This window comes from Melozone crissalis, unplaced genomic scaffold, assembly GCF_028551555.1.
Source record: "Melozone crissalis strain CALT ecotype California unplaced genomic scaffold, PUWL_Pcris_2 ptg000012l_1, whole genome shotgun sequence".
Taxonomy (NCBI): Eukaryota; Metazoa; Chordata; class Aves; order Passeriformes; family Passerellidae; genus Melozone; species Melozone crissalis.
In genome coordinates, this window is record NW_026535790.1 from 14679869 (window position 1) to 14690810 (window position 10942).

The following is a 10942-nucleotide window of genomic DNA, read 5'->3' on the forward strand; positions in this document are numbered from 1 at the left end:
AGGGCCTGACTCGGAGCCAGCTGGAGGAAATCCTCCCCACATGAGATCCCGTTCTGCGGGGATGATGGAGATGCGCCCTTGGCACTGGGGCTCTCCTTCTGCCCAGGCACGGGGGCGTGAAACCGGAACCCCGCAGGTGCCAGAGCCCTCCCGCTGTCCCCAAACGCGCCCCCGGGCTCGGCTGCTGCCTTTGGGGTTTGGGAAAGGCTCGGTCCCAGCCTGCGGGAGGCTTTAGGGGATTTCTCGGAGCTGGAGCAGGGGGAGATGCGGCTCTTCCCCCGCCGGCTCAGCCCCGGGGCTGCGGGAGCGGCAGAGCCGGGTAAGGACAGCCCGGGATGGGGAACGGGGATGGGGATGGGGATGGGGATGGGGGGACAGGGATGGAGGGACAGGGATGGGGATGGGGGGATAGAAATGGGGGAGTGGGGACAGGGATGGAGGGACACGGATGGGGGGGACAGGAATGGGGATGGAGAACGGGGATTGGAATGGGGGAACAGGGATGGGAAGGGGGAACAGAGACAGGGGAACAGGGATGAGGATAGGGGAACAGGGATGGGGGAGTGGGGATAAGGATAAGGGGACAGGGATGGGGAGGGGGCAACAAGGATGGGGAACAGGGATGGGGGAGTGGGGCAGAGGCACGGAAAAGGGGACAGACGTGGGGAGGGGGACACAGGCATGGGGAGGCGGCACAGAAATGGGAAAGGGAACAGATATGAAAAGGTGGCACACACACGGGGAGTGAGCACACATACTTGAAGGTGGCACACACACAGTGGAGGTGGCACACACACACGCTCGCAGGTGGCACAGACACGGGGAGGGGGCACACACACACTCGCAGGGGCACCGGCGGGCAGAGCATCCCTGCGCAGCGCTCCCGCTCGCAGCAGCCGCTGCCAGCCCAAGTTGGCGAGCAGGGGGCGGCCCCAGGGCTGCGGCACCCCCGGCCCCTCCGGGCCCCGTGGCTCCTCCCGGGGGAGCGGCCAGCGCGGGGAGCGCTCCCGGCGCGGCTGCGGGAGCGGCGGCTCCTGCTCCAGCCCCGGAGAGCAGCCCTGGAGCCGCAGGTGAGCACGGCCCGGAGCCGGGAACGGGAACGGGAGCCGAGAACAGGAGCCGAGAACGGGGAACGGGAGCCGGGATGCGGGAACGGGAGCCGGGAACGGGAACGGGGATGCGGGAACGGGAGCCGGGATCGCTGCGGGGAGGATGGGCACGGGGCAGGCGGGGGATCCGCAAAGCGAAGGAGGCACCGGAGCCGTCGGTCCCGCTTGTGGAAACACCGAATTTGCCCTTCTGAGGGGGATTTTGGTGCTGGAGTGACTCCATCCTGGCTGGGGGATGTCGGAGAGGGACCCTCTGGGCAGTGAGGTGACAGTTCTGGCTGGGAGGATGACAAGGAGGAACCCTCTGGGCAGTGAGGTGACAATCCCAGCTTGGAATACCCGGGAGGGACCCCCGGCCGTGGGGATGATGCCGCATTTGAAGTAGGAGCAGCCTGAGCGCGGTTTTGGGGCTGGGAAGGGACTCGAAGGGCACCAGCGGGCACAGCCCGGGGCCGCTGTCACCCGGGGGTGTGACAGAGCCCTGGTGGGGCTCAGGGACAGAGCAGAGCCCTGGGATAAAACACGGCAGGGAGAGCAAAGCTGGGAGCTGCTCCAGGGGGGTCAGAGAGCAGAGATGTCAAGGTCGAGGTGACATCGAGGGGTCAGGCCAAGGTGACATCAGGAGGGTCAGGATGGAGCCGGACTGGGAGCAGCTCCGGCTGTCCCTGGGCTGGATCCCTGCAGTTCCCGGCCCCAGAACCCAGAGCTTGGCATGGAAAAACAGGGAGAGAACAGCCGGCCTCAGAAAGAGCCAGGCTCGGGAGGTTTGGGATCAAGCAGAGACTTTTGTAGCTCTGGGGAGGAGGAGACCCCCGGGTGAGACCCCACAGCTGCTCCCTGGGGTGCTGGGACCAGTCTGGAGGTGCTTGAGCGACCCCCAGCTCCTGGGGCCAGCCTCGGTGGCTGCAGTGGAGCTGCACTGCTGGGGTGGGATGGATCCTAAAGCCAGACACCCCAAATCCTGGAATTTCCCCCCCCAGAGCTGCTGTTCCTGAGCTTCTTCCATCGCAGGGCCAGGGCTGTTCCCATTCTCCCTCAGACTGGAATCAGCACTCCTGCACCCACCTGGAATATCCCTGAAATCCCTGCCTGTCCCTGGATTGCAGAGGGAAAGGGAGGAACAGAAACCTTTGGGGAAACCTCCTGGGTTTGGGGATGTACTGGAGCTGGAGCTGGGTTTGGGAGATTCACGCCAGCCCCACTGCCCGTGGGGGAGCAGAGATGGAGCTGCACACCTTGCTCTGCCTGGATTGGCTTAAATCAGGAGCAAACTCAGCCTTAAATCTGGGACCAAACCCATCTTAAATCCAGGAGCAAACCCACCTTAAATCTGGGACCAAACACACCATAAATACAGGAGCAAACCCATCCTAAATCCAACGGCAATCCCACCTTAAATCCAGGAGCAAATCTAGTCTAAATCTGAGAGCAAACCCGTCTTAAATCCGGGAGCAAACCCAGTTTAAATCCAGGACCAAACCCAGTTTAAATTTGGGACCAAGCCCAGCAGCTTTTGCTTTCCACGAGTGTTGGTGTGGCAGGAGCAGCTCAGCCCAAGTGAGTAATCCCTGAGCATGACTGAAATGTGTCTGGGGAGAAAAAAAGATTCAGCAAAGATTTGGGTTTGTGAGTTGTTTTATGAGTTGTTTGCTCATAAAAATAGGAGCAGCCTCTCAGGTGCTCTGGGAAACCCTGGGAAGGGCTGAGGGGTAACAAGGTGGTGCCAAACATACAATTTTAAAAGACTTTTTAGGGTTAAAAGTCGGAAGAAGTTGTTGAACTTGGAATTCAGCAGATTGGTTTAGTCCCAATTCAGAGAGTGGAAGCAGAGGAGCAATTTCAGATGGGAAAGTTTTGTTTTCAGCAGAGAAAAATCCATAATTTGTTTTTTTCAGGGCAACAAACGCCCCCTGAGAAGCATCAAAGATTTGTCCAAGGAGAAAATTCCTTTTCAGGAGAATCTGAAAGGATTCCTTTGGGTTTTTTTAAACTCCAGGTGGTGGGAATGGGAAAACCGAAGTGTCCCTGTTGCATTGTGCAGAACATTTCCATCCCTCAGAGCTGAGGCAGCTCTCAGGGTGATGCTGCATTTCCCTGCTGCTCCCCTCCCAGCTTTCCTGGGATTTCTGAGCTATCCCAGAGCTGCCCTGCCAGGTCTCCTGTAAGATTGAAGGGGGGTAGGATGGTGGGGACAGACGGACACGAGAGATCTCTGCAGCCAGGTCGTGGAATTTGGGGTTTATTGCACAGGGCCTGGGTGCAGGGCCCTGCCGGGAGCTGCCACAGCTCAGAGCAGGACTGAGAGAGAGAAAGAGAGGTAAAGAGAGTGGTAAAGAGGATGAGACAGTGAGGTTCCCGTTACAATACAATAAATCTTCTTCTGGTCATGGAACTTGGGTTTATTGCACAGGGCCTGGGTGAAGTGCCCTGCTGGGATTTGGGGTTTATTGCAAAGGGCCTGGGTGCAGGGCCCTGCTGGGATTTGGGGTTTATTGCAAAGGGCCTGGGTGCAGGGCCCTGCTGGGAGCTGCCAATCACAGCTCAGAGCAGGCCCCAGAGAAGAGGGGGAGAGAGGATGAGAAGGTGAGAGAGTAAAAGCATAAGAGAGTAAAAGGGGTAAGAGCATAAAAGGCAAGAGCTCAGAGACAAGAGGTGAGAGTAAGAGCTAAGAGGCAAGAGCTAAGACAGCCAAGTTCCCGTTCCAATACAATAAATCTTCTTCTGTGCTGAATATTCTGATTCTCACTAACCAATCCAGTACAAGATACAAATCCTATAGCATTTACATACAGCCTATAAGAATCACTACATTACCACACTGTGTTACATTTTAAACCCTAAAAACTCCTCTTTGGGCCCCTTCTGCCAAGCTGTAGGGTCTGCTCTGAGCCTTGGGCCTGCCTGCAAGCAGAGGGTGTTGTTCCATCAAAAGGGGATCACCTTCAGCTGGCCACACCATTGTTTTCCAGTTGTTCAGTAACTGAGGGATCTCAAACCTTGCTTTCATTTCAATCTCGCTTATAGTTTCCATATTCTCAACATCTTTTGCCAGGCAATCATATTTGTGAGGCTTTCCTGTTTCATCTTCCCCAACAGTCTCCCTCCCTCCTTGCCCTGCCTGCCCCATCCACCCAAACCCACAAACGAGGCCCCAGGAGCTCCCTGAGGAGCAGCAGCTGATGGACACAGCTCCAAAACATGAAAACAATGAAATTATCAAAACCCCAGGGATTTATTGCGGCCAGCTCCACGGGATGGGAGCTCTGCTGTCAGGAGACAATTCCTGGAGAGTTCTCGGGGTGTTTTTCCTCCCAAGACAGTTTGAAAAGCCTGGATTCCCACTGGCTGTGTTATCCCTAATTATCCTGCTGCTGGAAGCAGCAATCTGCCATGCTGGTGCTGTAATTCCATTCCCAGCAATTATCGTGGATGAGAGAGTGATGATTCCAGAGGCAAACAGGCAGCAGGATCCAATCCAGCTTGGAAAATGAGGTTTAATTCCTGCAATTCCTGCCCCACTCTCATGCAATGTTCTCCATGGAGTTATTTTTGCTTTCCTGCTGTGACCTGAGCCCAGGGAAAACTTCAGCCTTGATCTGTCTGGGCATTTTTAATTTTAAATTAAAAATGTTAATTCCATTTTAAACGTTTGTTTTTCCTTAGGTTGGGATGATTTTTCAGTCGCTGTTCTGTTAATGCTTGGGGTTTTTTTCACCCAGGTTTATTTAGGAGTTTTCACAAATGCGAAATTCTAGCACCATAACACCTCTGCTATTTATTCCCTGAATTTTTTTGGGAAGCAGAGACAGAGATATATTCAGCTGCTGTGGATGCTGATTTTTTCCTGGATGGTGCTCTGTCAAAACTTGGAATTCTGTCAGTGATTATTCCAGGTCCACGTTCCCAGCTCCTCATTTTTAAGCAGAAAACCCAGAATTTATGGACAATCCCAGGGTGGGGGCTTGGAAATCGAAGTGGAATAAAAAGCTGAATGAGAGAAAAACCCCTGGAGGCGTGTTTGTTATTAATCCCTTAATTAAGAACACCAAACAAGGCGATGAGGGATCAATCAGCGCCTCTTAATTACCTTTAATCATCATCTTTAATCACCCTTTGTGCAGGTTCAGGGTCGTGGTGACAAAAGGAGCTGAGGCCAAATGGTGCTGGTGAGGGACAAATTGTCACCTGGACAGGGGGGAAAATTCCCTGTGCTCCTCCAAGGCAGCCAGGAAAACATGGGTTTGCAGCTGAGGGTTTTTTTGGGTTTTTTTTCCCAGGAAAAATCCCAAAATTCTGGTGGCTGCAAGGCAAAGGCTGAGGCAAGCAAAGGTGGGATGGCAATCTGGGTTTGGTTTGCAGATCTGGGGGAATTTGGGACGTCAAATCCTGGGAATGGGGAATGTCCAGGTGGAGTAAATTCCTTCCTGGTGCTGAGAACAGCAGGGAAGAGTTGGAAGGATTTGCAGCAGAGCCTTGGGAAATGGATTTCCCCTCAGGAAATGCTCTGGGGCATCCCTGGAATTGTAATCTGGGATGATGGGAGGTGCTCATGGATGAGCTTGGAGATGCCTTCCGACCCAAAGCATTCCAGGGTTCTGGGATTCCCTTCCCAATCTGCTCAGTGTGACAGGGAATGTTCTACAGTTCATCCCACAGAACAAAAATCCTGAGGGAAAGGTGAATGTTCCCACAAAATTACAGGGAGAGCCCCAAAACGCTGAGGTGATAAAGTGTCCCTAATTCCAGGAAAAGTCTGGCTGCTGAGGGAACCTGGAAATTCCTCTCTGTTGGAAAATAAAAATCCAAAAATCCACTAAAGAAGCCCAAAATATCCACCCTTCTCCATGGAAAACACACCTAAGCCTTTCATGAATAACCCCTGGAATGCCCATGGATGGCTGGGAGAGCCTGAGGCCCTCTGCAAACAGGGATTTGGGGCTGGAGGATTTCTCCAGGGGGAGAAGAAATGGGAATTATCCAAAGAATTATCCTTTTTCCAAGGCCTGATCTGCAGAGGTGGTGGAAGGAGCAGGACTGAAGTCATTGTGCAATTCCTGCAGTCCTGAATCCAAGGATTTCACTCTGTAGGAAAGGGACTTTGGAAAAGGTGTCCTTTCCCATTTGTTAGAGGATGAGCCGCACATGACTGCCCCTCCTGACCTTCCCTGCTGAGCTCCAGCTCTGCTTCTTTCCGTGCCTTCCAATTTTTCCCAGGCTCAGATGGAAATTTGGGCTTTTTGGGCCCAGCCTGGATGTGCTGAGCTTCTCTGGGAAGAATTTTCCAATCCCAAGGATGCAGCTCCATGGATATGAGTTTATAAATCTGGTCTTCCCCATCCTATGCATTTTCCCTTCCTGTGCTTCCCTTTGGTGATCCCAGTGGGGTCACAGCAGGAAAATGGGAATTTCCAAACCCCTCCAGCTGAGAATGAGGCGTCCTAGATTCAGCTTCTCCCAGAATTCCCCCATAAATAACCTGAGATTTGCTGCAGCTCAGGACTTCAAAACAGGTTGAAGATCAGGATTTAAAAATCCACTTTTCCAGCCAGAACTAGACACTTTCCCTGTGGTATTTTACCCAGCCTCTGACCCTCTCCTGTTTAATTTATAAAGAGCTCTGCCTGCAGCGGGACGCTGGGAATTGCAGGGATGCTCCCAACACCTGAACCCCAAATATTCCAGCAGCACATCCAGCTCCTCCTGCCCCATCCTCCCCATCCCCCTGGAGCTCCAGCAGCTCCCCCAGCTCCTCCTGCACTCCCAATTCCCCCGGTGCATCTCCACCCAGCCACGTGAGACACCTACTCCCCATCTGCACATTCCCAAAGCAGCTCGGCACATTTGAGATTCCTCCCGGGAGCTGCAGGGGCTCCTCCTCTCCCCCAGGTTTTCTCACCCCAGGAGAAAGCCCAGCCATGGATGGAGGTGGTTTCACATTGCTCCTGGAGACAAGGAGCTTTTCCAGTGCTGTGGGCTGGCTGTTTGTGATTCCAGCCCCAAACCCCCGGATTATTGTGGGAATCTGATCGTCAGGTGACGGCAGCAAAAATTGCTGGGTGTTTCTTCCACCTTCACCAGGATTTGATGCTTTAAATATCCATTTTTTGGTGCTTTAAATCTCCATTTTTCATATGATGTTTCCAAGTTTCTCCACCTGATAAATCGAACCCCACTCCAACAAAAAGGTGGAAAAATATTCCTGGAGATCCAGCTCACCGCAGGAAAGGGGTGATGGGAATTCTCCACCTTTTTCAGGATGGCTGGTAAAATTTATTCCAGCTTCAAATCTGCTCAGCTGTCCTGAAGCTGCCCAGTGCAGCTTGGATTTCCTGCAGGGAAAAAAGGGATTTTTGGGATAAAAAGCAGTTCAGGGTGAGAGGAGAGGATGCAGGAATACAAAAAATAATCTTGAGAGATGGAAAAAAGGAGTTTATTCCTTCCTTTCTCTGTGCACACACCCTGTCCTGGTGGGGAAGATCTCAGACACAATCCTTTCTGTCTTGGAACTCAGGGATTTTTTTCCAAGTATTTTCCATTATTATGGAAAGTTTTGCTTCCTCCCCTGATCCCAATTCCAACCTCAACACTTTCCTCTATCCCAGGGTGCTCCGAGTCTTATTCAACCCAGCCTTGGACAGTTCCAGGGATCCAGGGCCAGTCCCAGCTTCTCTGGAAATTCTGTTCCAGATCCTCTCCACCTTCACAGGGAAAAATCCATCACAGCTACACCCAGCCCTGAATCCTGTGAAAATGAAACAGAACCTGGGAGGAGCACGGGAATTCTCCCATTGTGCAATTCCTTTGTAGGGAATTGATCCCATCCTCCTTCCTGGCTGAATAACCCAACCCCAAATCCTGAATAGAAGAGAAAATGGAAGTGATTGTCAAAGTCCACTTTGTGAAAGTGCTGTCTCTCTTTTCCTTGAGTTTTTGATTCTTTGAAATTTTTAATTTTAAAATTTTTTAATTTTTTAATATTTAATTTTTTTTTTTTTACTTTTTAAATGTTTTACTTTTATTTTTTTATTTTATAATTTTTAAAGTTTTTTCTTTTTTTAATCTTTGAATTTTGACTTTTCGCATTTCGATTTTTCCTTCTAGGAACAAGATGCCCGTGAAGTTTAATCTCTCCTAAGAGAGAAAAAAAAAACCACGGAGAGACAAAACAAAAAACCCATGGATCCTCTGTACTTCTCCAGCACGTTCAGCATGGAGGCCGCTCCCAGCCAGGCCAACTCGTCCCTGCTGCCCAACGGGACAGAGAACGGGACGCTGCCGGAGGTGCCACCATTCCAGTACATCCACAAGGTGCTCATCCCCATCTGCTACCTGCTGGTGTGCGCCCTGGGGCTGAGCGGCAACGCCCTGGTCATCTACGTGGTGCTGCGGCACGCCAAGATGAAAACGGTCACCAACATCTACATCCTCAACCTGGCCGTGGCCGACGTGCTCTTCATGCTGGGCCTGCCCTTCCTGGCCACCCAGAACGCCATCTCCTACTGGCCCTTCGGCTCCTTCCTCTGCCGCCTGGTGATGACCGTGGACGGCATCAACCAGTTCACCAGCATCTTCTGCCTGACGGTGATGAGCATGGACCGCTACCTGGCCGTGGTGCACCCCATCAAATCCACCAAGTGGAGACGCCCCAGGGTGGCCAAGCTCATCAGCGCCACGGTCTGGACCTTCTCCTTCTTGGTGGTGCTGCCCGTGATCATCTTCTCGGACGTGCAGGAGGATTTCCAGACGTGCAACATGAACTGGCCGGAGCCGGTCAACGTCTGGTCGGCGGCGTTCATCATCTACACCTCGGTGCTGGGCTTCTTCGGGCCCCTGCTGGTCATCTGCCTGTGCTACCTGCTGATCGTGGTCAAGGTGAAGTCCTCGGGGATCCGCGTGGGCTCCACGCGGCGCCGCCGGTCGGAGCGGAAGGTCACCAGGATGGTGGTGATCATCGTGGTGGTCTTCGTGTTCTGCTGGCTGCCCTTCTACACCATGAACATCGTCAACCTGATCCTCATCCTGCCCGCCGACCCCGTCCTCGAGGGGCTCTACTTCTTCATGGTGGTGCTGAGCTACGCCAACAGCTGCGCCAACCCCATCCTCTACGGCTTCCTCTCCGACAACTTCAAGCAGAGCTTCCAGAAGGTTCTCTGCCTCTGCAAGGGCGATGGAGCGGAGGATGGAGAGCCCGTGGAGCACAGGCAGGAGAACAGCAGTCGCCTGCAGGAGTCCATGCTGACCCAGAGGAACGTGGAGTTCAACGGGCACATGCAGACCAGCAAGGTCTGAGGGCATGGCCTGGCACTGCAGAGTCCCCTGGAGAACTTGGGGACTTCAAGCAGAGCACGGTCTAGCACTGCAAAGTCCCCTGGAGGACTTGGGGACTTCAAATGGAGCATGGCCTGGCACTGCAAAGTCCCCTGGAGGACTTGGGGACTTCAGTTCATGCAAAAGGAAAATGTGGAGCCCCAGAAGCTCCCACAAATGTACACAGAGGGCTCTTCCCTGCTTTTCCCAGCTGGAAGTGCCAAGCTCTGGTGGTGTCCTGATGCATCTGATGTCTGGGACCACTTTGGGGCCTCCAGGGAATGATTTCCAGGCTTTGTGCCCCTCTAGCCATGCAAACAACACTAAGCCAGCTCTAATTCTCTTGTTAAGTTTGGTTTAAGGTTGCTTTGTACTGCTGGGATCTGCTCTGAGCAGCAAACAGCTCAGCTGGGATATTTGGGAATTCTTCAAGGGGATTTCTGAAAGGAAAATGAGATTTCTTCAGAGTTTCATGCAAAAAAGGCACCAGCACTGCTCTGGAAATGGGTTCTGGTTGTGCTGGGTGCTGCCTTTGCTTTGTTTTCCTGCCATTAACCCATCCCAGGGAGCCAGAACAGCCAGGAACCCTTCAAACACAGCCAGAAAGGATAAAAAAACCAAGATTAGGAAAACATTCTGGAAAGGAATCAATGCAGCCATGACATTTCCACCTTGCCACCCCATGAAATGTGCTGTGACCCCGTTATTGTGATGTCAGTGCTGATGGCCGTGGGCTCCTGGGGAGGTTTGGTGTCCATTCCTTGGTTCTGAGTGTAAATCTGGACTCAAAGCTGCGTTTTCAGACACTAAACCCAGCTCAATCCCCTCTGAGCAAAAGTATGGACTCAAAATTGTGTTTTCAGACACTAAACCCAGTTCAATCCCCTCTGAGCATAAGTTTGGACTCAAAATTGTGTTTTCAGAAATTAAACCCAGCTCAATCCCCTCCTGACTGGTGCACTTGCCAGGGGGTGTTTGTGCCTCAGTCCTGGAGGTTTTTCCCGACTTTAATGATTCCATCATTCCATTTGTTCTGTTGGATGTGACCCTCACATTCCCAAAGGCAGGAACTCACCAAGACACAAGCACAGAGCCTGGCTGGGACCATGAGTAATTTACTCCCAGGTTTCTCCCAGTAGCAGGCAGTGCCCACCTGCCCTGCAGCACATTCCAAATCCCAGCATAGCCAGGTTTAGCTGATTAATTAATAAAATGAACTTTTCCTGTAGGTTTGGTATGAGCTGAGTGGTGATTCCCTCAGTTTTCCACCTGAAATGATCCTTCCTGGAAGCTCTGGAGAGGGAAATGACTGGAAAGCTCAAGGTTGGGGCAGGAAAATCTGCTTTGGAAAAAAAAAGGAAAAGATTTTAATAAATTCAGATTTCTGGGAAGGAGCTAAACCCTGTTTTGGGCAAAGCAAAGAGCATTTGTCCTCTCCTTCCATGGAGTTTGATCAAATCCTTGGAATTAAAGGGAATCAAATCCAAGGGAAGTGTTATCCAGAGGGAACAGACCCTGGAAAGGAG

At 52.3% G+C, this 10942-nt stretch overlaps 1 protein-coding gene across 2 annotated transcripts; it reads left to right on the plus strand.

Annotated features, from left to right (window-relative positions):
* The first annotated feature begins 234 nt into the window (after positions 1-234).
* On the plus strand, positions 235-10691 carry SSTR5 (somatostatin receptor 5). Of its 2 annotated transcripts, none has more exons than XM_054270953.1 (2): positions 235-319; positions 8211-10691. In XM_054270953.1, the coding sequence occupies exon 2, from the start codon at positions 8286-8288 to the stop codon at positions 9396-9398; it is 1113 nt and encodes a 370-aa protein (XP_054126928.1). In that variant the 5' UTR covers positions 235-319; positions 8211-8285; the 3' UTR covers positions 9399-10691. The 2 variants fall into 2 exon arrangements, with proteins under 2 accessions (XP_054126928.1, XP_054126926.1); XM_054270951.1 differs by lacking the exon at positions 235-319 and adding an exon at positions 999-1070.
* Positions 10692-10942: the final 251 nt, after the last annotated feature.